At 44.5% G+C, this 27,754-nt stretch overlaps 2 protein-coding genes across 3 annotated transcripts in view; one reads left to right on the top strand and one right to left on the bottom strand.

Moving 5' to 3' along the window:
- Positions 1-27,754, bottom strand: part of LOC309560599 (ficolin-2-like) — a gene marked incomplete at its 3' end in the record, with an annotated part of 566,275 nt that overhangs the window by 333,108 nt on the left and 205,413 nt on the right. The window lies entirely within an intron of this gene.
- OPHN1 (oligophrenin 1) overlaps positions 1-27,754 on the top strand; it is a 257,850-nt gene that overhangs the window by 86,799 nt on the left and 143,297 nt on the right. For both annotated transcript variants that reach the window (XM_082264515.1, XM_082264514.1), the window contains exons 3-4: positions 24,984-25,045; positions 27,141-27,212. In XM_082264515.1, coding sequence (XP_082120641.1) covers positions 24,984-25,045; positions 27,141-27,212 — 134 coding nt within the window. The remainder of the gene's footprint in view (positions 1-24,983; positions 25,046-27,140; positions 27,213-27,754) is intronic.

Here is a 27,754-nt window from a genome sequence, read left to right as displayed (position 1 = left end):
TTCTAGGCTGGCCTCGTCAAGCCGGCCTGGCCGACTTGGACAGGCTAGTCGCAGACGTTCCGTGGGAACTTCGTCTCAGGGAGTGTCTGTGGTCTCAAGGACCAATTTACCATCGTGCTTTACAGTCGCTGGTTTTAATGGCCTGGCCATTGAGACCCAAGTACTGAAGGACAGAGGTTTGTCAGCTTCAGTCATTCCTACCCTTATTAAAGCAAGGAAAGCGACTTCCAGCAAGGTCTATTATCACACATGGAAGACTTATATTGCGTGGTGCGAATCTTTAGGATTTCCTCCACGTACCTATTCGGTGTCTCGAATATTGGCCTTTTTGCAACAAGGGGTTGAGCAGAAGCTAGCCTTGAGCACCATCAAGGGTCAAGTTTCTGGCTCCACCAGTCCGCGCGCCCTTACCGCCCTGGGATCTTAATTTAGTTTTGTCGGTTCTACAGAAACCTCCCTTTGAAAACATCAGGGAGATTCCCTTGTTTACTTTATCCCAGAAGGTGGCCTTCTTGGTGGCTATCACTTCTGCTCGCAGGGTGTCAGAACTGGCTGCATTATCATGCCAGTCCCTATACCTAGTGATTCATAGGGATAAGGTAGTACTTCATCCTAAGCCATCCTTTCTTCCTAAGGTGGTTTCAGATTTTCATCTGAATGAAGATATTGTACTACCTTCCTTGTGTCCTCAGCCCAAGCATCATCGGGAACATGCGTTGCATTCCTTGGATGTGGTTCGGGCAATCAGAGTATACCTGAAAGCTACGGAATCATTCCGTAAGACGGATTCACTTTTTGTGATCACGGATGGCCCCAGAAAGGGTTTGCCTGCATCTGCCGCGACCATTGCCAAATGGATTAGACAGACGGTGGTACAGGCTTATTCTATTAAGGGTCAGAGTCCTCCGTTCCCTGTTAGGGCGCACTCCACTCGAGCGCTCAGTACTTCCTGGGCCTTTCGCCATCAGGCGTCAGTGGTCCAAGTATGTAAGGCGGCCACCTGGTCGTCGGTACATACCTTTACAAAATTCTATAAAATTGATGTGACGGCATCGGCGGGTGCCTCATTTGGCCGCAAGGTTTTGCAGGCCGCAATTTGAGGAGACCGGTGGTCTACCTCGAGAGTTTTTTTCTGTTTGAAAAATTTCTTTTTTGTTGAGTCTCATCATTAAGGATGAGCATTGTAAACTTCTAGTTGGCACCGGTTGGGCCTTCTAGATTGGGATTTGATTTCCATTTTCCCACCCCTCATTTGTGATACTGCTCTGGGACGTCCCGAAGGTGCTGTATCACCGAGGACTACGTCTGTCAATGAGCGATAGAGAAAAATTGATTTTTGTAAAATCTTACCGTAAAATCCTTTTCTCTTACCTCATTGACAGACGTAGTCCCCGCCCCTCTGTTTTGGAGTTGGGTTGGGTTAAAATTTCTAAAGACTGCTTTTTGACATAACTGATTTGCTGAGGCAGAGAGAGAGAGGATATACCCTCTGGGACTGCCCCTAGGGTGTGGCCAGAGCATTTTAATTTCCTGTCTAGTCCTGCTCCTGTGGAGGCAACATAACCCGAAGGTGCTGTATCACCGAGGACTACGTCTGTCAATGAGCTAAGAGAAAAGGATTTTACGGTAAGATTTTACAAAAATCCATTTTTACGTCCTTTTTTTCCCACAAACAGAGCTTTCTTTTGGTGGTATTTGATCACCTGTGCGATTTTTACTTTTTGCGCTATAAACAAAAAAAGAGCTTTTATTTTGAAAAAATAACAATATTTTTAACATTTTTTTTTATATGAAATTCCCCCCAAAAAAAGATGTAAAAACCAATTTTTTTATAAAATTTTGGCCAATTTGTTTTCTGCTACCTATGTTTGGTAAAAAAAATCGCAATAAGCGTATTTTGATTGGTTTGCGCAAAAGTTATTGCGTTTACTAACAAAGGGAAAGATTTCTGTCATTTTTTTTTTTTTTTTTTTAACGCGTAATGGCGGCGATCTGCGATTTTTTTTTTTTTTTTTTTTTGAGGGACTGCGACATTGCGGCGGACAGATCGGACCCTTGACTGACATTTTTGACACTTTTGGGGGTATCAGTGACATTACTGCAGTAATCAGTGCTATATATATGGAAAAACAAAATTCGGTGTAACCGAAAAAAGAACTGCGCAAATGGAGTGATATTTAACAATAAATATATAAATGTGAAAAATTAGGGAATTTCTTCCTCTAGCGAGCAGCAATAAAAACGTGAAAACGCAATATGTGATAGTGAATGTGGGTTATTGCGCTCAGCAGTATACTCACAATAAAGTGCTAATGCATAAATAACATAAACATATGAACCAATTATTTAAAGGTGAATATTCCAATGAATATAGCAATAATAAAAATAATAAACATAGTCCTTGAAAAGTGCTCGGTGCAAACTTTAAGTTCCAGCAGCAAATACAATTGGACTTGATGTGAAATGCCTTCACCAATCACCATACACCCAGTGCTCGGATAAAATACTTCTTACCAAAAGAAGTTGACCCCTTAATTATAGGGGGTCATGATCGCAATGTATCTCCACAAGAGCTCCAAAATCTCCTATTACAGTCTTCACATCCAGTGTGTGATAAGCCAGAAGTAAACAGATGACTCCGAGACTCCGGACTTTGCTATAGTCATGCAGCTGTCCTCAGGTGCTGCCCTGTACACGGCCCGCTGCAGCACTGCTCTGGGATCACACACAAGCCCCGCCCACTAGCCCAATGCTGCTCCACACTGGCAGCTCTCCTCTCCTGTTACTGTAAAAATGACACTGGCAGGGAAGGGGTTAATTTTATTGGAGAGGGAGGGGTTAATGTATGCCTGGTGCTTACTGACGTGTGGGGGGGGAGGTGACTGAGTGAGTCATGGACAGATCGGATGTCCAGCTATGCTGAACAGTCCGATCTGTCACTCCCTGTCACTATGGAGATCCGCCCGCTGTGTTTACACACAGCGGGCGGATCTCCAGACTCGATCCCCGACGATCGGGTAAGAGCAGCGGCGATCGCCGCTGCTCCTCCCCTGGCCCGACTCCCGCTGTGAATGAAAACAGTGGGAGCGAGCCTCCGGCGGCGCGCAAGCGCCGCCCAGAAGGGGGAGTGTCTGACGACGTAGTACTACGTCGTCAGACGATAACGAGCCACTCTGGCGCAGTAATATTACTGTGAGCAGTCGTAAAGTGGTTAAAAGGCAGAATCTTACCCTTTAAACCATAAGCTTGAACAATGACTTGATAAATCCAGCTAGAGATAGTGGAAGTAGTTGGCCTTTCCTAGGCCCTTCTGGCAATACAAAAAAGGCATTGGTACTACGGATTAGTGCAGATAACTTCAAACAGACTTTAACTGCAGGAACCACATCTAGTGAATGCAACAATCTTTCCTCTGGAGTGTGAGGATTTGGAAAAAAGGAAGGCAGAGCTATATTCTGATTTAGGTGTAAACCTGATACTACTTTAGGCAAAAAGGATGGATGAGGCCCACAGAAACTGTGTCAAACGCCTTTGCAAAATCCAAGTATACTACATCCACAGCCACTGTCTGTTGCTTAAAATATTTTCCAGCAAGAACTCATCTGTGGTCAAACTCTCCAGTGTCTTCCCGAATATAGAAGTTAAACTATCAGGTCTATAGTTGGCAAAGACTTTGATCCCTTTTTAAATATAGGCACCACATTTGGCCCTACGCCAGTCCAGTGGTACTATTCCAGTCCTTAACGAGTCCTTAAAAATTTGAAATAAAGGCTTTGAAATGACAGAGCTCAATTTTTTTAGAATGCATGAGTGTATGCCATCTGGTACAGGCGCTTTATCCACCTTTATTCGGTCTAAATATTTCTGGACCATATCACTTTGGAGCCATTGTGGGTCATTTTGTGGCTTTGTGTCAATTCAATCCTGTTGACACCTGACAATGGAGCGCGCATGCCCTGTGCGGCCATCACGCATGCTCTGAAACGCGTTGTGTTCCTCTTCCGCCCTTTGGTGACGTCCCGTGCCCTGACGCTGCGGTTCAAGCCTCTCCCTGACGCCAAACGACCTGGAAGACTCCGAGTGTCGGCACCCTCCTGGTCTCCCGCTGATATCTTGGTCCTGCAGTCTCGGTTTTTGGCTACACCGCACCAGGACCACCATCAGACCTATCAGATGAGCTTTTACTTCTATTTTCCACTTCTAGTTTAATGTGAGTTTACTATTGTGCGCATTGTACGTAATAAATTACTGCACTTAGAGGCGCTCTTCCTGTTTCCTTTTTTACCTTCATCCATAGAGTTGGCTTCACTCTTCTAAAGACCCTTGCCCTTTGTTGCTGACCCACCATCAGCCCACTTGGAACTCTTTTAGGGACCTTGCTTATGGACTCCTGATTTTTTATATTTGCTTTTAAACCTGTTCCTATTTGCCCATATACCTGGAGCACCAACATTATTCGTGTTTGTCTCATTATGGTCAATGGCTCCCCCATCCTGCTTTGTATATACAGAGCTGAAGAAAGTATTTAACCTCCCTGGCGGTATGATTATGTCTGGAAGTTCATACCAAAAGCGGTACAATTGTTTTCATGGAAATTTGGCGTTATGTATTATAGGCCTACAATTCTTAGTAATTACTGACTTAAACCTGAGCAAAACAAGACTCTAGTAGACATCCCAGATGTGATAAATTTGAAACACAAAATCATGAATTATAATCTCATATATAATGTAAATTTATTCAATAATGCAGTAAATAAGGAAATTTGTCAAAGAAAGAAAATTCAATACAAATGCTGCGTGTGATAAATCTTGAAACAAGGAACTACACAAAGTCCAACGTCACATTCAGGACAAAGGAACCTTGTTTCCTTTCGGACTTTCTTTCCATTTCTATCGCGTTTCGAGCAGCAAACAACACACATCCTGGTTGGTGCTGCCTTTTTTGCAGTTGGCGGAATATAGTCTGCAAAGTGACGGCCGGTCAGACGCTCTGGGTTGACCACGTCAACAGCGCGATGTCCAGGTCTATTTTCAACTCCTGATGGTGTCTGGTACTTTGCAAAAATCTGCTCAGCCACCTTCCAGACAAACTCTGAATGAGCAAGAGGGTTTTCACTGTTGGCTTTGTGCAGGATGTAAGCGTTCCATAGACATTGTTCCAGAAGATGTCTAAATATTTTTTTATAGTATTTTTTTGCTGTTTTCGTACAGCGGGATAGAAGGTCATGGCCTGATCGGCTCTGTCCACACCTCCCATTGTTTTGTTATAGTCAATTACGACCTGTGGTTTCAGCACATCAGTCCCACGTTTTGTATGGACCGTGGCAGTGGAGGTAGTGTGAACAGTGCTCATAAGACACACATCCTTCTTGTCTCTCCATCTCATTGCCATCATCTTTCCCTTCTGCCAGGCAACCATTTCTCCGGTTTTTAGTTTTTTTTGGGCAAAAAAAGATGGCATGTCTCGACGGTTAGGCCGAACGGTACCATATGCGTCGGTTCTATTTTGTAGCAAAACATCATATAGTTCCGGGGAGGTATAGAAGTTGTCCGTCGTCAAACAATATCCCTGGTTCAGCAAGGGGTCAAGAAGTGTCAGGACGGATGATGTGGCAATCCCATAGTCGCTGTACCTGGGGTTGAATTTAGTGCCTTTGCCGGTGTAAATGATGGAATTCCATATGTACCCCATGGATGACTCGCAGAGCATATATGATTTGATGCCAAACCGCGCTCTTTTTGATGCGATGTACTGAATCCAACTTAGGCGACCTTTGTAGGCCATCAAACTCTCATCCACGCTGATGTCCCTTTCTGGCACGTAGGTCCGCTGGAAATTTCCCACAATAAGTTGCCATACCTCCCAGATCTTTTTCAGTTTGGGTGCAGGATGCGTGGCCTCATCAAATTCCTCATTGTTTGTGAAGTTCAAATACTTCATAATCAGGGAGAAGCGATACTCAGACATCACGGTCCCAAAGAACGGTGTGGCCAGTAACCTGTTGGTGGTCCAGTACCATTTTTGGAACGGTTTCCCCACCAACCCCTGAAGAAAGAGGAGTCCCATAAACAGCCACATGTCCTCTTTCGTTACCGGTTCCCACCTTCTGCTTCGGGAAAGCCTGGCATGCAGCGTTGCGGATTGCTGCTGTTGGTAGCGATTCGTCTCGGCGACAATTAATTCAATTACCTCCTCAGTGAGGAATAATTGCAGGTAGGCCAGAGGATTGTCACGCTCGACATCTACCTTCATCCCAGGTGATCCGGTGAAGGGGAATCTTGAGGGCGCTACCTGGTCCGCATCGCAATCAATAGCGCACCAAGTGCGCACATCGCTGAGGTCAGGGTCATCGCCGTTCTCACTTGCCAGATCCGTTTCAGTGTCAGTGTCGGATGACAAATCACCGCATGACTCGCTATCGCTCACTTCCGCGAGCACCTCCGGGTTGCTGTCGCTGCCGCTGTCACTCAGCTGGTCCAAAAGCGGTTTAGACTGGCGCTTTTTTGATGCCATAATATATTTTTTTTTTTGGGCACAAATCACAAGTTTACTGAAGAGAGGGGCACTGTAATGTCAGATCTGAGGTGATCTGTGGTGATACAGTGTAATCCTATCAGATTACAGTGTATCACCTCTTTTTTATTTTGTTTCACTTTTCAAAACTCCCGCCCAGTTCCGCTCCCGTGCGCCGCCTCTGCTCGCAGGGAACGGAACCAGGAAGTCAGATGCCGGTCACCCAGCGATCGGATCGAAGGACATCGCTGGATCGCCGGGACAAGGTAAGTGGAATGCTTCTGGGAGCCAAGGGGGGCTCCGCTGGCACTCTGCAACTCTACCCCGAGCGTGACTCGGGGTTACCGCTCTTGATATGAAAATTCAACCCCGAGTCACGCTCGGGATTACCGCCTAGGAGGTTAATAAATTTGCCTTCTCTTTGTCCCCAGTCACCCACTCCAGATTATTTTATAAAGGGCCTACATGCTCAGACCTGACCTTTTTACTATTAATATATTTAAAGATTTTTTGGGGGTTTGTCCTATCTTTTGCAATCTGTCAATTTTGTATTTTTGCATCCTTGATTTCCTTTTTACATATTCTGTTATGTTCTTTGTAACAATGAAAACAATGATAGTGTTCCTTCATTTTGTATATTTTTTAAAAGCTCTTTTCTTATTTATAGCTTTTTTAACTTTTGGCCATGAGCCACATAGGTTTTATTTTGTAGCCTTTTAAATGTATTGCCCATGGGAATATACTTTGCAGTGAGTTTGCATACAGATTTTATCAGGGCACTGATCATTGGTGCTCTGATCGTCAGTGCAGCATATCCGTGTCCATCGGTGTAGCATATTGGTGTCATCAGTGCTGCATACCAGTGACACCTATCAGTGCCCATTATTTACTCCTTATCAGTGCAGCCTCATCAGTAGCCATCAGTGCCCATCAGTACAGTCTTATCAGTGATGAAGAAAAAACTTTTTTGCAACAGAATTTTACAACAGAAACAAAGAAAAACCGTTTTTCTTCAAAATGTTCAAACTTTTTTCATTTGTTTACCCCCAGTGGTAATTAAATACCACTAAAAGAAAGCTCGATCTCTCTCAAAAAAGTGATATAAATGTTTTTTGTGTGCAGTGTTTCATGACAGCGCAATTGTCATTCAAAGCGTGACTGCGCTGAAACCTAAAAATTGGTCTGGGTAGGAAGGGCTGTGTATTGAAGGGGTTAAAACTATACGTTGCGCTCGTGTGAATGAGCCCTCAGTGAGATCCCATCGCACTAAAATTTCCTGTCCTTGGTTGGGACTCTAGCCCCACGTCCTGAGCTGCAACTCTGTACATATGACAGTTATTACGTGGAAATATTCCAAAAGTCTCCGTTCCGAATATGGGAAATATTGCTGCAATAATTACAGAGGCACGTCGTACTGTAGCATGCATTCTCTGCAAGTACTTCTCCTTTTAAGTCAAATGTAACATTTTGGGGATAGTCTCGTGCTTGTAATTACAGTTTGTGATTGAACCAAAATGCGTATAATTGGGAACATATCCCTAAACGCTGGCTAGAATTTCGAACCCCACCTAATTAAATCTAAACATGACGGTTTGACTTTTACATAGCAAGGTCACCTCCCCAGATTACTCTGAGCTGCTCCACCTTTCTGTTCTATGTCCCTCGATTTGCTGTGCACTCGCAGCTGGGCTGCCTTAAAGCTGAACTCCGGAAAAAATAATAAATCACCCCTGCAGTGGGGCCTATTCCTTGCTTCCCTGACAGCGGGTGTTCTCCTGTTTCTTTACAAACTCAAACATTTATTGTATAAACTGAAAATGCTTGAAGATTTAGCTTTCCTGCGAATGACTGAACTAATATTTAGTTGTATAACCGCTGTTTCTGAGAACTGCTTTACATCTGTGTTGCATGGAGTTGACCAACTTCTGGCACCTGTGAACAGGTATTCCAGCCCAGGACAATTGCACTACATTCCACAAATCTGCATTTCTTAGTTTTTATCTCATTTACTACAACATTTTTTTATGTCACCCCCACAAGTTTTCTACTGGATTAAGGTATGGGGTTTGGGCTGGCCACTCCATAACGTTAATCTTGTTGGTTTGGAACCAAGATGCTGCTCGCTTACTGGTGTGTTTGGGGGCCGTGGTCTTGTTGAAACACCCATTTCAAGGGCTTTTCCTCTTTGGCATAAGGCAACATGATGGGAGGCAGAGACTGATGATGAGTGATCAGTCTGCATTGTACCATCTGTATGGAGTCGCACCTTATTGACTTGATCTTGGAATTGAAGAGACAAGAACTCACTGCTCAAGGTGGTGTAATTGCCTGATGACTCACACAGGTGCATGCCCCGGCTCGCCTCCGTGAAAACTTGATAAAAGAAAAGAAATTGGCAGCACTCCAGGTTGAGTCAAAATCCAGATTTATTGACTGGACATCCAAATATGACAATCGTGACAAGGTGGATGTCCAGTCAATAAATCTGGATTTTGACTCAACCTGGAGTGCTGCCAATTCCTTTTCCTTGATCTTGGAATTGCTGAGGATTTCTGGAGGAGCAGTTTGGTGGATCCTTTGAGCCTTGGGACTGTAAGCGGCAGTGTGATTGGGGTCACACTCTCGCTCTGGTGGTGGTGGCACTTCAAGGAGACCAATCAGCTGGACCTTACCTATACCATTGGACTTGTTTTATAGCGCTACTTTTCTATTTTATACTGTTTTTTATGTTTATCCAACATATGTGCAGCAGCTTTTTCTTATTTATTAGACCCAAGCGCAGTTTTACATTTTATTTATAAGGCAACGTGACCTCTTCAAGTACTGTATTTTCTGGCGTATAAGACTACTTTTGAACCTCAAAAAAATCCCCCAAAAATGGGGGGTCGTCTTATACGCCGAGTAGAATATCTCCAAGGTAACCTAAGTATAAATATTACCGGTAGATCAAGTACCGTATATACTCGAGTATAAGCCGAGTTTTTCAGCATGTTTTTTCATGCTGAAAATGCACCCCTCGGCTTATACTCGAGTCACTGACTGGAGTGTCTTTTTAAAAATGGTGCCGCTCGGCGCCGACGTGTCACTGCACATGTGCCGCATGCCCGAGAATAGCCGAACACCCGAGCATCGGCGGCGCATTTGCGGTGACGTATGATGGCGCCGGGTGGCGCGATTTTTAAATAGAAGACGGTGCCTCACCGACAGGTAAGCGAGACGCCTCCGCAGCCCCTGCATTTCCTCATGCAGTGCTGCGGGCATGGTACAGGACATTCTCCTGTACCATGCCCGCAGCACTGCATCTCCTGTGCCATGCCTGTAATTACTGTGCCATCCCTATACCTACTGTGCCATCCCTATACCTACTGTGCCATGCCTGTACATACTGTGCCATGCCTGTACCATCACCTGTGCTATGCCTATACCATCACCTGTGCCATGCCTATACAATGCCTGTACCATGACCTGTGCCATGCCTGTACCATCACCTGTGCCATGCCTGTACCCTCACCTGTGCCCTGACCTGTGCCATGCCTGTACCATCACCTGTGCCCTGACCTGTGCCATGCCTGTACCATGACCTGTACCATGACCTGTGCCATGCCTGTACCATGACCTGTGCCATGACCTGTACCATGACCTGTGCCCTGACCTGTACCATGACCTGTGCCCTGACCTGTACCATGACCTGTGCCCTGACCTGTACCATGACCTGTGCCCTGACCTGTACCATGACCTGTGCCATGCCTGTACCATGACCTGTGCCCTGACCTGTACCATGACCTGCGCCATCTCCTGTACCATGCCCACAGCCCCTGTTTTGTGTCTCGTGGTGGTCCAGTTGGGTTCAGTAGCTGCTGCATTTCCCACCCTAGGCTTATACTCGAGTCAATAAGTTTTCCCACTTTTCTGTGCTTAAAGTAGGGGTCTCGGCTTATATTCGGGTCGGCTTATACTTGAGTATATACGGTAATAGGGGGTCGTCTTATACGATGGAAAATACGGAATTTTGATGTATTCAAACTGATCCATGATCCCTGGTATGCAATAAATAGGCCCAACACCATAGTATGAGAAACCTCCCCATATCATGATTCTTGCGTCACCATGCTTCAATGTCTTCACAGTGTACTGTGGCTTAAATCCAGTGTTTGGAGGTCAACTGATAAACTATCTATTGCCCCTAGACCCAAAAAAGAACAATCTTGGTTTCATCAGTCCACAAAATGTTGCGCTATATCTCTGTAGGCCAGTAAAATGTGTTCTTTGGCAAATTGTAACCTCTTCAGCACGTCATTTTTTCAACAATGGGACTCTGCCGAGGCTTCTTGCCAATAGCTTGGCTTCACATAGGCGGCTTCTAATTGTTCCAGTACTCACAGGTAACTTTAGACCTTTGATCACCTTGGAGCTGATCATTGGCTGAGTCTTTGCTATTTTGGCTATTCTTCGATCCATTCAAATGGTAGTTTTTCATTTTTTCTTTCATGTCTTTCTGCTTTTGGTTGCCATTTTAAAGAATTTGAGATCATTTTAGCTGAGCAGCCAATCAGTTTCTGCACTTTGTTTTCCCTTCTCCAAGCAGCTTTTTTTTAATCAAAGTACGCTGTCCTTCTGAACAATGTTTGGAACAACCCATTTTACACAGTTTTTTTGAGAGAAATACACTAGATCCAGGACGTACAATATTTGCTGCCGTTCTCCTGTTTTGAGCTTTGTTTTTTACAGACTGAGTAACCTCCACACTGCTATTATTTTGAACACGCCACTTTCAATTAATGACTTAGCAGAATTACACAGAATCAGCAGTATGCATGCCATGACTGTTGTCTGTTAGTTTTCTATTATTCTACTACACTTACTAGTAAATTATTTGCCATGTAGAAATATAATTTATACCAAAAACAGTGATTGTTCTTGTTAGTGATGTTGGACTGCTATTATTTTGAACACAACTATAAGGCAGGACTGCTGTTTCTGTATTGTATGTGATGACAATAGAATGTCTGTGACTAGACGAATGGCAAAAGGAAGCCGCTTCAGGGACATTCACCCGGAAGGAAGCTTGCGGATGCAAAGGATAAGGTAAGTATTAGCGCTTATACCCTTAGACCAGCCTTTCTCAACCTTTTTACCCACCAGGAACCCTTAAAATATTTTGAGAACCCCTGCTAAAACCAGATAATTGGGGGGGGGGGGGGGGTCAGTGGGAAAAATGTATTTTACGTCAGTGGCCATTAAGAGGAATGTCCTCCTTTCGGTGGTGATCTGAATGCCACCCTTCCAAACAGGAGAAGATCATTGGGTTCATGCATCTGGCTCTGAACCATGCATGCACCATCCAACAGGAGGTAAACCAGCCATGACTCTAGGAGCCCCTAGCAATCTCTCAAAGATCCCCAGGGTTCCACAAAAACTTTTGGTAAAAATAGATGCTCCAGTCCAGACCTCTCAAAGAACCCTGGGGTTTAGTGGAACTCTGGTTGAGAATGACTGCCCTAGACCTCTCAAAGAACCCCTGGGGTTCAGCATAACACTGGTTGAAAATGGCTGCTCTAGGCCTCTCCAAGAACCCCAGGGTCAAATGGAACCTTGATTGAGATTTGCTGTCCTAGACCTCATAATGAACCCCGGGGTTCCACAGAACCCCTGTTGAGATTGGCAGCCCTAGAGCTCTCAAAGCACCCCTGGGACTCAATGGCTGCCCTAGACCTCTTAAAGAACCCAAGGGTTCCACAGAACCTTGGTTGAGAATGGCTGCCCTAGACCTCTTAATGAACTCCAGGGCTCCATGGTACCTTGGTTGAGAATGGCTGCCCTAGACCTCGAGTTCCATGGAACCTTGGTTGAGAATGGCTGCCCTAGACCTCTTAAAGAACCCAGGGATTCCCCCAAACCCTGACTGACAATGGCTGCCCTAGATTAAACATGGATTTAACCATTGCAACGTGGGGAGGAATCCCCATTACAATGGTAATTTCCTTCTCTTCTGTGCAAATTTCTTTTAGCTAATTAGGTTTGGGCTTTTTTTATTTTATTGTTTTTTAGAGCTTCTTCACATTATGCTGTTTTTGCCATATATTTTTTTGCTGTGTGCTTCAGCATGCATGGTAAAGTACATTGTGTTAAGACAGCCCATTCATTTTCAATGGGTTGCCAATGCACAGCAACCAGAAACCAGATCTGCAGCATTTTTTCTTTTAATGAGTCAGCAGGTGCCTACTGAACTTGTGCGGTGCGATGCCAACTACTGGTTAATAGTTGCTGTAACAATCTATGCACCTTTGCTGTCTGCTGGCTTTTAGCAACATCTCAGCTCTGGTTGCTGCTGTGCACACCTGACTTTATTAGTGAACTTTAAAGCAAGGCCAGCTCCTAAAATATGTGCCGGATCAACTGGTTTCTATTTGTTCATGCCCTGGATAAAGGGTTGTCTGCCTTTGTCTTATTTATTACTGTTCTTGCCTTGGGGTTGTATTTTCTGGACTGTCTTTGCAGTCAGCCTATTCTAATCATCATCTCTGCTGTTGTCATTTTGTGTCTACCTATCTGGATCCTGGACTCTGTGTACAACTTGACCTAACAATTGGCCTACTGACTCTGCCCTGGCTTTTCAAGTGGGTGGATTATATTAGGCGGCAAGTGAACATGTTGTCCCTGAAGTTGATGCATTGAAAGCCAAAAAAATAGGCTTTGCAGTTTGTTGTGTATGGGTCTGCATAGCTGCAGACCGGTTAGGGTGCCCATGTTGACCCGTGTTTACAGCCAAAAGTGCCTACAATGGGCACATGAGCTTTGGAACTGGACCACAGAGCAATGGAAGAAGGGGGCCTGGTCTGAGGAATCACGTTTTCTTTTACATCATGTGGATGGCTGGGTGTGTGTGCATTGCTTACCTGGTGGCACTAGGTTGCAGTATGGGAAGAAGGCAATCCGGTGGAGGTAGTGTGATGCTTTGGCCAATGTTCTGCTGGGAAATCCTGGGTCCTGCCATACATGTGGATGTTCCTTTTGACACACACCATCAAACTAATCATTCTTGATGTCCAAGTACACCCCTTCATTAGAGCAGTGTTTCCTGATCGCCTCTGTTAGCAGGATAACGTTTCCCAACGCAGTAAAAATGGTTCAAGAATGGTTTGTGGAACACAATGAGTTTGAGTTGTTGATAAAAGAAATAAGAGATCCTAATCCATGCACCCTAAGGGTGATAGGATACTGGTACCTCAAGATAAAATAATGGATATGTTGAAGAGGGCTCCTGATGGGTGAGCAGAAGACCAAAAAATTATTCACATAATTGAAAAATTACAATTTATTTTATTGAACATTTAAAATAGACAAACGGATAAAAGAGAAAACATTTCTCGGGGTATATTGACAATTAACATGTCCAGATAAGTCTCACATGAACCCAGGGACAGGTCTGACGCGTTTCGCCCTTGAGTGGGCTTTCTCAAAGACCATATGAAGTCCCAAGTAGACTATCACAGAAAGAAAAAACATGTCGTTAGTTTACAACAGAAGGTACACATATTCATAACATTTCAAAATGTGTGAGTTTGAGTTGTTGACTTGGCTTTCAAGTTCTCCAGATCTCAAGCTAATCGAGCATCTGTACTGGAAGAACAAGTCTGATTCATGAGGCTCCTCCTCTCAACTTACAGTACTTAACCCCTTGGCGCTGGCGCCTCCTGGTATCTTAAACTCCATAAAGGGCCGGGAGGCACCACCGCCAAGCGGTTAAGTCCTGTAAGTTGGGAGGTAGGGCCTTCTTGGATCTTAGTTTTTCCAGCACATCCCACAGCTACTGGATTGGATTGAGATCTGGAGAACTTGGAGGCCAAATTAACAACTTAAACTCGATGGCGGGGTTTCTAATCATGTGACCACCATGATTGGTTGTCACAGTGGTCACATGAGCGGAAAGCTCCCGATCGCAAGTTGAGATCGGGAGCTTTCCGTTGGCCACCAGTAACTGTACCGGGAGCACGCAGGGCACGCGCTCTCAGCACAGCTCTTTTTATCCTTTAAATGCCCATATATGCGGCCTCAGTTAGGGATGCACCGATCTGACTTTTTTGGACCCGATACTGATACCAGATATATGGTGTTGTGAAATTGCCGATACCGGAACCGATCCGGAGCTACACACAAAGCAAGCGGCTGCAGTACAGAGCAAAGCCGCTGCTTCATATGTACGACTCCTCCATTCACAGTTCATCTGATATCACTCGGCTTGTGAGCCGGACCTATACAGGAAGTAGCAGCTCCCATCCCATACTACTACTACACCTAGTAAGGGATGGCTGAGCCGTTACCAAGCAAAAACCGGATCGGCCAGTGAATCGGTCAATGTTACCGATCCCACGATCCATCTAAAATGGCCATATCGGCGCCGATATCCGATCCGAATATTGGATCGGTGCATCCCTACTCTGTGTCACGCCATGGCCAGTGGGAAGGACTTAAAGAATCTGCTATTGACGGCTTGGTGCCAGAAACCACAGCATACCTTCAGACATCCAGTGATGACCATGCTTTAATGGGTCAGGGTTGTTTTGGCAGCAAAAGGGGGACCTACCCAATATAAGGTGGTTGGCCATAATGTTCTGGTTGATTGGTGTGTTTTCTCTTAGTTCTTTGTCATTCCCCGATATACTAAGGTGGGGGAATTTCATAGTATTTCATTCTGCTTGCTCGCTACACACAGAAGACTTCCCTTCCATGACGTGTGCCCCTTGGAGGACGATGTCAGGGTTAATAACAGATGTTCCAGAGCTCTTCCCCCTGTACCTGTGCCAAGCAATGACTCATTCATCCAAGGCTCAGCTGCAGTGCTCCACACTCCCTGTTAGGGGCCCCGGCTGGGTGAATGGAGAAGGGTCTTCCCCAACGAGTCTGATTTTTTTTTTTTTTTTTTTTCTTGAACGTCTCTATAAAGCAGTTTATGGTCACAAAGCTGGGCAGTTAAAGGCCGGTGATTTTCAGCAATGCAAATGATGAAGCAAATTAGGCTTTTCAATCTGACGCACGGGGGTCCCACGCAGTAAACTCATGGACCTTTTGTTCACCACACATCCCCTGAAGGCGTCTTTGGAAACCACCAGATGGTGATAACATTGGAAATCTTTAACTGAGATTCTCTTATTGCTTTTCCCGGAGGAGAACTTTACTGCCAGTGACATAAGCCAGACTTGTCTGCTCAGTAATGGTCCTGACAGGCCCGTGCCCTATCGGAAACAATATTCATTGGGATAGACAATCCTGTATTTTCCTAACCCTACCTCCCACTTTCCTGTGAAATCATTGGGCTGTGTGTTTGAGGGCTCACACACATAGGTGTTGAAAGAAAAAATGCTGCATTTTGTTTTAGTACAAAGCTTTTTTTTTTTTTTTACGGATCTGAATGCAGATCTATTGTTTTATATATGGGCCCATGCGCGCAGCTGCGTAAAGATCGGTAAAATAAAAAAAATGCCTCTGAGGTCCGTAATTTACGTGTGTACCCATACAAAAACATGTACTTGCATAAACACAAGTTTAATTCTTCGCTTTAAAGTGGATGTAAACCTCAGACATGAAATATGAACAAAGCATATCTCACTATAGTGTATGCTTGTCTCAATCCAGAGCACTACGTGATCTTTCTGTTTGCTGCTTCATTCCTCTACTATCAGCATGAATCACTTCTGACAAGTTTTCCTGACACCAAGAGAACAATGGTGACATGGGAGGGAGCTCCAGCTGATTAACAGCCTCAGCTCTGTAAGGGCCGGTTCACACTATTGCGAGTGCGTCGATCGTATGTAATTCGGAGCGCACTGCTCCTTCATTACATGCGATCGGATGTGCGGATGCAAATTCAGCCATACACTTTGTATGGCTGAAATTCGCACTGCACCCGCACAAAAGACTCACCGGACCCTTTTTTTCCAGCCGCATCAGGATCGGATTGCACAGTGGTTCACACTTGTGCGATCCGATCCTGTGCGAACTGTCAGATCGCACTGCGAGATGCGATCAAACTGGGGGTGTCGTTAACATTTCATTGACACCCCCTGCATATCGCATATGGCAATGTGAACTGCCAGATGTGCGTTTGCGAATTCGCAGCCTTCCCGCATCGCACAAGTGTGAACCGGGACTAACTGTGTGCTGTGTGAAGGGGGGTGTGTCAATTCAATCCAATCAGCTCTCAGAGCTCTCCTCACTGATGTAAATTCAGCTCTCCACCCCCTGATGTTCGGAGCTGAGGTCCTGTGTAAATTCTGCACTTTGACTGGATATAGTGGAAAGACGGCTGTAGATAAATGGGTACAACTTGTGTAGGAGGATTTGTTTCATCTCTGTGTATCACCTAAGGCCAGTCTGTTCACTGGGTAGCTGTGGGGTTTAAAACCACCTTAAAGGGGACCTAAAGTTGACCAAAAAAAAGGAGAACCTTCTCCCTGCAAGGTAAAGTCAATATGTGCTAGTATGCAACACATACAGTGCCTTGCGAAAGTATTCGGCCCCCTTGAACTTTGCGACCTTTTGCCACATTTCAGGCTTCAAACATAAAGATATAAAACTGTAATTTTTTGTGAAGAATCAACAACAAGTGGGACACAATCATGAAGTTGAACGAAATTTATTGGATATTTCAAACTTTTTTAACAAATAAAAAACTGAAAAATTGGGCGTGCAAAATTATTCAGCCCCTTTACTTTCAGTGCAGCAAACTCTCTCCAGAAGTTCAGTGAGGATCTCTGAATGATCCAATGTTGACCTAAATGACTAATGATGATAAATAGAATCCACCTGTGTGTAATCAAGTCTCCGTATAAATGCACCTGCACTGTGATAGTCTCAGAGGTCCGTTTAAAGCTCAGAGAGCATCATGAAGAACAAGGAACACACCAGGCAGGTCCGAGATACTGTTGTGGAGAAGTTAAAGCCGGATTTGGATACAAAAAGATTTCCCAAGCTTTAAACATCTGAAGGAGCACTGTGCAAGCGATAATATTAAAATGGAAGGAGTACTAGTACATTATGAAAGAGTTATCTTGAAACAAAGCCCTCCAGCGCCACACTGTCACCACTGTAGGTGCTGCCATCTTCACCTGGTCTTCCTTCTGGGTTTGTTTGCTCCAGTGCATTGAATGGCCGAGCCGCGTTGACGTCACTCCTGCGCATGCCAGTCACTTTTACAGCACAGGGCTCTGAAGTAACAGCACGGGTATGCTATGCCTTCAGAAGGCATGTGTTGGTGATGTCAAGGGCTGCAGAGACTCTGAATATCTCCTACAATGCCTTGCAAAAGTATTTTCCCCCTTGGCATTTTTCGTGTTTTGTTGACTCTCAACCTGGAATTAACATTTATTGTTTGGGGGTTTGCATCATTTAATTTACAGACCATGCCCACAACTTTGAAGATGTGTTTTTTTTTTTTTTTTTTTTTTCTTTATTGTGAAGCAAACAACAAATAGGACATAGGACTTTGGATAAGTCTCTGAGCTTGCTACTGAGATTTTTGCCCATTTCTCCTTGCAAAACTGCTCCAGCTCCTTCAAGTTGGATGGTTTGCGCTTGTGAACAGCAATTTTTAAGTCTGACCACAGATTTTCTATTGGTTTGAGGTCTGGGCTTTGACTAGGCCATTCCAACACATTTACATGTTTCCCCTTAAACCACTCAAGTGTTGCTTTAGCAGTGTGTTTGGGGGTCATTGTCCTGCTGGAAGGTGAACCTACGTCCTAGCCTCAAATCACGCACAGAGTGGTACAGGTTTTGCTCAAGAATATCCCTGTTTTTAGCACCATACATCTTTCCCTCAACTCTGACCAGTTTCCCAGTCCCGGCTGCTGTAAAACATCCCCACAGCATGATGCTGCCACCACCATGTTTCACTGTGGGGATGGTGTTCTTTGGGTGATGTGATGTGTTGGGTTTGCTTACGACATAGCGTTTTCTTTGATGGCAGAAAAATTCAATTTTAGTCTCATCAGACCAGAGCACCTTCCTCCATACATTTTGGGAGTCTCCCACATGCCTTTTCGCAAACTCAAAGCATGCCATTTTGTTTTTTTTGCTGAAAGTAATGGCTTTCTTCTGGCCACTCTGCCATAAAGCCCAACTCTATGGAGCGTACGGCTTATTGTCCTCCTATGTACAGATACTCCAGTCTCTGCTGTGGAACTCTGCAGCTCCTCCAGGGTTACCTTAGGTCTCTGTTCTGCCTCTGATTAATGCCCTCCTTGCCTGGTCCATGAGTTTTGGTGGGCGGCCGTCTCTTGGCAGGTTTGCTGTTGTGCCATGTTCTTTCCATTTGGTTCTGATAGATTTGATGGTGCTCCTGGGGATCATCAAAGCTTTGGATATTTTTTTTATAACCTAACCCTGACTTGTACTTCTCAACAGCATTGTCCCTTACTTGTTTGGAGAGCTCCTTGGTCTTCATGGCTGTGTTTGGTTAGTGGTGCCTCTTGCTTAGGTGTTGCAGCCTCTGGGGCCTTTCAAAAAAGGTGTGTATATGTAATGACAGATCATGTGACGCTTAGATTGCACACAGGTGGACATCATTTCACTAATTATGTGACTTCTGAAGGTAATTGGTTGCATCAGAGCTTTTTATTGGCTTCATAACAAAGTGGGTGAATACATACGCACACGCCAATTTTCTGTTTTCTTTTTCTAAAAAATAGTTTTATGTATATATTTTTCTCATTTCACTTCTCCAACTTAGACTATTGTGTTCTGATCCATCAAATAAAATTCAGATTAATAAAACCTTGAACTTAAGGCTGTAATGTAACAAAATAGGTAAAAAGTCAAGAGGGGGTGAATACTTTTTTCAAGGCACTGTCAATGGTGCACGTTTAGGAGATATTCCTTGTACCTATAGGTAAGCTTTATTATAGGCTTACCTATAGGTAGAAGTGTCCAGGGGGACTTTACTACCACTTTAAGGCTAGATCCACACCAGATACGGTGGGTGGCTATTCCAGAGCGGTCCCGCCACATGGACATGGTTCACGCGGATCTGATGCTGTGGTGTGCGGGCACGGTGCATTGAGAAAAAAGTGCTGCATGCAGGTAGAGCGATGTAAAGCAATCCACTGCTTCACATAGCATGTCTAGCAGTTGAACTTCATGATGTCTGTGTGACATGTCAATAAAGTTTGTTAAAAAAAGTGTGATGCGCCGAGCTCCGCGCATTATCACTGCACTGATTTCGGCTGTGAACCAGCTTAAAGGCCTCTTGCAGGGGCGTACGTATAGGGGTCGCAGGGGTTGCCTTTCCGACCCTGCCCCCCTGCTCCAGGGGGCCCTTGCACCCCCCCTCCCCCCAACGCCTGGATAGGAAGGCGGTGAGGGCGGCAGCATGTGGAGGAACCAATCCCTCCATGTAGCTGTTGAATGCCCACTTCTCCTCTGCTCTTTCCCGCAGACATTCAGCAGCTGCTGGAGCGAATAAAAGGTATCAGTTGCTCTACATGCCACTCCCACCACCTCCCTATCCCTGTCCTGCTGCCTCAGACCCCTGTGTCCCTTCCTGACACCCCCCCCCCCCCTCTGCTTAGTGCTGCTGAGGTTCCCCCTGCCACCTTCCGTCGGCTGCTGTGGGGGATCTGTCAAGATGAAGAGCAAGGAAGGGGCCGGTAAATGTGTCAATTACCGGCCCCTTACTTGTCTTAATCTATAAAATTTGTGATTGGTATCGATCACTAACTGTTTTTTTTTTTTTTTTTTTTTTTTATTTATAGCTGGGGCATAGTAAACTTTGTTTACTATGCCTCAGTTTATGAATGAACGGGAAGCCTCTGTACATAGCTGTTCCTGTTCATTCATTCTGTGCAGCTACAGAGAAAGGGACTGATGAATCTCTCCTCTGTCCCTTCCTGTGTCTCAAAAGTGAGATATCAGGGGTCCGTTTAGACCCCTAATGTTTCACCAAAGCCCCTCAACAGAGTTCCTAAAAAATATATAAAAATAAAATTGTAAAAGAAAAAAAAAACTGACACCAGTGGCAGAACTACCAAGTTTGCAAAGGTTGCACTTGTGACTGGTCTCTGGCATCCCGCCACTGTGGGGGGACCCCAGGATGGTAGGAAGATGGCCCGCTGAAGGACCGTAATGAATGGTCCCACGATGGGAGTAAAGGGCCCTGGGATCAATGAGAAGGGCCTAGGGTTCTAGTTATGCCTCTGGCCTCATGTGCACAAGTGGTTTGAGGCTAAGGGCCCCTTCACACTGGTCTGCTGAAAAACGCAGTAAACTCACATATTGTATGTTTTATAATGTGTTTTTGGTGCGTTTTCTGGTTGCCTGACTCCCAGCATGCACTTGTGAAACATTTGACATGTGTCTCAAAAAGTGCAACAAAAATGGAACTGCTGTGCAATTTTTATGTGTTTTCTATTGATTTCAATGGGAGGTGCGATTTCGGTGTGCTTTTTCAAACAGGGCAGCCACTGCCGGGGTGTCCAGGAGCATCATTGTGGCAGAAAAACACGATGAGTGTAAACAAATCTAAATGCGCACTAACACTAGGCATGTTTAGCGATTGAGTGTTAAATGTATTTTAATTTATTATTCTGCCCAGTGAAATGATATGACACCCAAGCGCTAGACGCACCTAAATGCGGTACACGCTATTACAAGCATCAAGTGTTTTTTCTGCCAAAATGCTGCTGCCGGGAGAAAAGGCGTCTAGGAGAGATGGCTAAGCATCCAGTGTGCATGGGGCCTTACTCACAAGGGCATATGAGTACTTCAGTGCTGCGTTTAGTGATTACTACAGTGCTGCGTTTAGTGATTACTACGGTGCTGCGTTTAGTGATTACTACGGTGCTGCGTTTAGTGATTACTACGGTGCTGCGTTTAGTGATTACTACGGTGCTGCGTTTAGTGATTACTACAGTGCTGCGTTTAGTGATTACTACGGTGCTGTGTTTAGTGATTACTACAGTGCTGCGTCTAGTGATTTACTACGGTGCTGGGTTTAGTGATTACTACAGTGCTGCGTCTAGTAATTTACTACGGTGCTGCGTTTAGTGATTACTACAGTGCTGCGTCTAGTAATTTACTACGGTGCTGCGTTTAGTGATTAATACGGTGCTGCGTTTAGTGATTACTACAGTGCTGCGTTTAGTGATTTACTACAGTGCTGCGTCTAGTAATTTACTACGGTGCTGCGTTTAGTGATTACTACGGTGCTGGGTTTAGTGATTACTACAGTGCTGCGTTTAGTGATTTACTACAGTGCTGCGTTTAGTGATTACTACAGTGCTGCGTTTAGTGATTACTACAGTGCTGCGTTTAGTGATTTACTACGGTGCTGTGTTTAGTGATTACTACAGTGCTGCGTTTAGTGATTTACTACAGTGCTGCGTTTAGTGATTACTACAGTGCTGCGTTTAGTGATTTACTACGGTGCTGTGTTTAGTGATTACTACGGTGCTGCGTTTAGTGATTACTACAGTGCTGCGTTTAGTGATTTACTACAGTGCTGCGTCTAGTAATTTACTACGGTGCTGCGTTTAGTGATTACTACGGTGCTGGGTTTAGTGATTACTACAGTGCTGCGTTTAGTGATTTACTACAGTGCTGCGTTTAGTGATTACTACAGTGCTGCGTTTAGTGATTTACTACGGTGCTGTGTTTAGTGATTACTACGGTGCTGGGTTTAGTGATTACTACGGTGCTGCGTTTAGTGATTACTACGGTGCTGGGTTTAGTGATTACTACGGTGCTGCGTTTAGTGATTTACTACAGTGCTGCGTTTAGTGATTACTACGGTGCTGGGTTTAGTGATTACTACGGTGCTGCGTTTAGTGATTACTACGGTGCTGCGTTTAGTGCTTACTACGGTGCTGCGTTTAGTGCTTACTACAGTGCTGTGTTTAGTGATTACTACGGTGCTGCGTTTAGTGATTACTACAGTGCTGCGTTTAGTGATTACTACAGTGCTGCGTTTAGTGATTACTACAGTGCTGCGTCTAGTGATTTACTACGGTGCTGCGTTTAGTGATTACTACGGTGCTGGGTTTAGTGATTACTATGGTGCTGCGTTTAGTGATTACTACAGTGCTGCGTCTAGTAATTTACTACGGTGCTGCGTTTAGTGATTACTACAGTGCTGCGTTTAGTGATTTACTACAGTGCTGCGTTTAGTGATTACTACAGTGCTGCGTTTAGTGATTTACTACGGTGCTGCGTTTAGTGATTTACTACGGTGCTGCGTTTAGTGATTTACTACAGTGCTGCGTTTAGTGATTACTACGGTGCTGGGTTTAATGATTACTACGGTGCTGCGTTTAGTGCTTACTACGGTGCTGCGTTTAGTGCTTACTACAGTGCTGCGTTTAGTGCTTACTACAGTGCTGCGTTTAGTGCTTACTACAGTGCTGCGTTTAGTGATTTACTACAGTGCTGCGTTTAGTGATTACTACGGTGCTGGGTTTAGTGATTACTACGGTGCTGGGTTTAGTGATTACTACGGTGCTGGGTTTAGTGATTACTACGGTGCTGGGTTTAGTGATTACTACGGTGCTGGGTTTAGTGCTTACTACGGTGCTGGGTTTAGTGCTTACTACGGTGCTGGGTTTAGTGATTACTACGGTGCTGGGTTTAGTGATTACTACGGTGCTGCGTTCAGTGCTTACTACGGTGCTGCGTTTAGTGATTACTACAGTGCTGCGTTCAGTGCTTACCACAGTGCTGCGTTCAGTGCTTACCACAGTGCTGCGTTCAGTGCTTACCACAGTGCTGCGTTCAGTGCTTACCACAGTGCTGCGTTCAGTGCTTACCACAGTGCTGCGTTCAGTGCTTACCACAGTGCTGCGTTCAGTGCTTACCACAGTGCTGCGTTCAGTGCTTACCACAGTGCTGCGTTCAGTGATTACTACGGTTCTGCGTTTAGTGGTTATCACAGTACTGCCCTCAGTGATTACTACAGTGCTGTGTATAGTAATTACTACAGTGCTGTGTATAGTGATTAATACAGTGCTGCGTTTAGTGATTACTACAGTGCTGCGGTTAGTGGTTACTACAGTGCTGCGGTTAGTGATTACTATGGTGCTGCGCTCAGTGATTACTATGGTGCTGCGCTCAGTGATTACTACGGTGCTGCGCTCAGTGATTACTACGGTGCTGCGCTCAGTGATTACTACGGTGCTGCGCTCAGTGATTACTACGGTGCTGCGCTCAGTGATTACTACGGTGCTGCGCTCAGTGATTACTACGGTGCTGCGCTCAGTGATTACTACGGTGCTGCGCTCAGTGATTACTATGGTGCTGTGTTTAAAGTAGAGCTACACTTCATCTGAGCACCACAAGCAAAAAATGGTATTTCATTTACAGTATTTTTAATATTTAAAGCAAACTTCCCCCATCCATCCATCCACCCATGTCTCCATGCTTTATTTTGTTGGGAAATCACTTTGAAAAAAAAAAACCCTAGCATTTCTGGCTGCAACCATCTTGAGTAAGGGCAGATAATTCATGTAGCATTTACTTGAATCCACCTACCCTTAGCACATGCATGCGAGCACGAGAGGGTGTGCTTAGCTGAGAAAGCCCCTCCTCCCCTCCTGAAGACTCCTGGGATGTATGACATCATTTGCCTAGGCATGGAAATCAGGAAGTAACTGAAGAAATACATACACACACATACACATACACATACACACATATATATATATATATATGTGTGTGTGTGTGTGTGTGTGTGTGTGTGTATATATATATATTATATAAAAAAGTGTACAATAAGTACAACAAGTAAATATTATATAATATACTTTCCTATCTATTTATGAACGTTAGCCGCATAAGGATTAAAAACTGTCAATGTTGATTGAGAAAGTGAAGTTCTGCTTTAAATGCCCACAAAACAATACACTGCATGCATCTAAACGCAGACGTTTTTCTGCCCTCGTGAATGAGCCCTAAATTGCAGTGTAGTGTGTAGAGAAGTTGAGGACCGGCCTTTATTGTATGCCAGACTGGAAGAGGGAAGGGACAGCATTGGGAACCAATCAGGTAAGGGCATTGCTGATGTGCAGACACGAGAAGAGAGCGGAGTGGGCAGAGAGACGACCTCATGAGTTTCCTGCTACTCTTAAACTGAACTTTTCTCCTATTGGAAGTAGTTAGCCAATACTCCAGCTATAACCTCTTGGGTCACATGGCAGATTTTTCCTTATCAGTATCCCATTTTGAAATGGCAGTTCACATGGAGACCAGCTGGGGTCTTTTGGGGACATATTACAGATTTGTGACCATCCATAGAATGCCAGGTTATGACAGAGATGACTCCTCTGCCTAGCTAATGTACGCACGCAGCTTCCTATGAAAAGATTGTGGTTGGTGGGGCCAAGCTGTGGTCCTTATTGAGAAGGGTACAGTCATCATTCCACCATAATAATGTCTACCTAGACTGTACTGACTGCCTTCTTTTTCTCTTTTGTTCCTGTCTTCAGCTGAATCCTTTAAAGAATTTTCTGACCTACTGCAGGAAGTGGAACTAGAAAGGATGATGATGGTAAGACTATTGTGTTACTTTTTACTATGGTTGGGAAATGTGCATATGTCGGAGACTTTACTTTGTATAAGTGTGACCATGGGACCTGTCCTTCTCTTGTATTGTATAGTTAACAAATGAATAAATTACATACATATAATATATATATGTCAAGTATTGGGACGCCTGCCTTTACACGCACATGAACTTTAGTGCCATCCCAGTCTTAATCTGTAGGGTTGAGTTGGCCCACCCTTTGCAAATATAACAGCTTCAACTCTTCTGGGAAGGCTGTCCACAAGGTTTAGGAGTGTCTATGGGAATGTTTGACCATTCTTCCGGAAGCACATTTGTGAGGTCAGGCACCGATGTGAACAAGAAGACCTGGCTCGCAGTCTCTGCTCAAATTCATCCCAAAGGTGTTCTATGGGGTTGAGGGCAGGACTCTGTGCAGGCCAGTCAAGTTCCTCCACCCCAAACTCGTCTTCATGGACCTTGCTTTGTGTAGTCTTCGCAGTCATGTTGGAACAGGAGGGGCCATCCCCAAACTGTTCCCATAAAGTTAGGAAATTGTCCAAAATGTCTTGGTATGCTGACGCCTTAAGAGTTCCCTTCACTGGAGCTAAGGGGCCAAGCCCAACCCCTGAAAAACAACCCCACACCATAATCCTCCCTCCACCAGTAATTTGGACCATGGTCTGGCCTATTCTGAGTGGAACCTGTCCTGTTATACTGCTGTATGGTCTTGGCCATCATGCCGCAGCTCAGTTTCAGGGTCTTGGCAATCTTCTTATAGCTTAGGCCATCTTTATGTAGAGCAACAATTCTTTTTTTTGAGATCCTCAGAGTTCTTTGCCATGAGGTGCCATGTTGAACTTCCAGTGACCAGTATGAGAGAGTGAGAGCGATAACACCAAATTTAACACACCTGCTCCCCGTTCACACCTCAGACCCTGTAACACTAACGAGTCACATGACACCGGGGAGGGAAAATGGCTGATTGGGCTCAATTTGGACATTTTCACTTTTGTTGCCAGCGGTTTAGACAATAATGGCTGTGTGTTGAGTTATTTTGAGGGGACAGCAAATTTACACTGTTATACAAGCTGTACACTCACTACTTTACATTGTAGCAAAGTGTCATTTCTTCAGTGTTGTCACATGAAAAGGTATAATGAAATATTTACAAAAATGTAAGGGGTGTACTTACTTTTGTGAGCTACTGTGTATGTATATATATATATTGAGAGAGAATTTTTTTATATATATATATATATATATATATATATATATATATATATATATATATATATATTCTAAATTCTCATTTAAAGCTGAACTCCAGGAAAAGCACCCTCCTGTAGTTTTCTGCAGACTGTGGTGGGTTGGGCCTACTGGACTCCTCCCACCCACAGTTCTGCTTTCTGCACAGGGCTTTGTAAAGCACAGTGATGATGCCTATTAATAGTGTCTAAACCAGCGGGAACCTCCTTTATAGGTACTGTTACATGTCCACTGGCAGCGGCCAATAGGGCCCATGTGCACTGTACCCCTGGACACATGTACATGTTACATGCATATGGCAAGCTTTTGCCCGCAAGGTCCTGCATTTTACATTGTAAAATAGTTAAGTTGCATGAGCCTTGCACTTTGGGGGTTCAAAAGGTCCCCATTTTTTCAAGGCTCCGTAGGTACTGTATTCCGAGCAATCGAGGTGGAATAGTCCTAAGAAAATAGGTCCAGTGTATTGCATTAGAAAAAACTGCTTTTATTTTTCTAGATTATTGAAGCAATCCTCTAGGATTATGTTCAGACTAGTCACATTCACACATTCCCTATAGGCTCACCAGGGTGTTTCAACACACGTTAGTGCATGTAAGTGCAGAGGTTAGCTGTTGTTTCAAATGGTTCCAGTTCACACCTGTGCAATCTGTTCACATGTTTTGCCTGTTTTTCAATGCAAAGATGTGCGTTGTATAGATGCACATAAAAACACATGATTGTAAACGCCCCTAGAAACGCATGAACGCAGGTTTAAATCTGGCCTAAAACATACATTTATTCCATAAAAATGCTTGTTTCCTAACTGATTTTGTATGTTTCCTTTCCACCACAGCTTCAAAACGCAGACAACATCCTGATAAAACCTCTGGAGACTTTCCGCAAGGATCAAATTGGACTCACTAAGGTACTTCCACATCCTGTCTGCAAGTTCAGAAATCACCCGCACAAGCCAAGCTGTGGACTCAGGCACTAGATTTGTTGTTTTTCATTCAGGGCTCACTTTACAAAAAGAAAAGCCAAGAAAAAAAAGAAAACAGGAGTTTCAGAATAAAAGTTTAAACTTGTAAAGAGAATATATTAATTTGACCAAAAGTTTGAGGACTCCGACCATCATACCTACTATATGGCCAAAAGTATGAGGACCCCTCCATGAGTTCAGATGTTTCCAGTGAAGGGTACTGGTAATACTTCAGCATACAAAGACATTGTAGACAATTGTTCTCTTCCAATCTTGTGGTAACAGTTTGGTGAAGGCCATTTTCTGTTCCAGCCTGACTGGGCCTGTGTACAAAGCCAACTCCTATAAAGACCTTATTTGACCAGCTTGTGCAGGCCAGTTGAGTTCCTCCATAACTAAAGTCCTGAGGAACTCTAGTCCAGTGCTGTATTTTGGCCTAGGCCAACAAGGCCAGGCCCCCTAGGGGCAGCACTTTGCAGGGGGGGCAG

This window comes from Pelophylax lessonae (assembly GCF_965119305.1).
Source record: "Pelophylax lessonae genome assembly, chromosome: 7".
Classification (NCBI taxonomy): Eukaryota; Metazoa; Chordata; class Amphibia; order Anura; family Ranidae; genus Pelophylax; species Pelophylax lessonae.
Note: the sequence above shows the minus strand (reverse complement) of the source record. Positions and strands in the feature narration are given on the sequence as shown.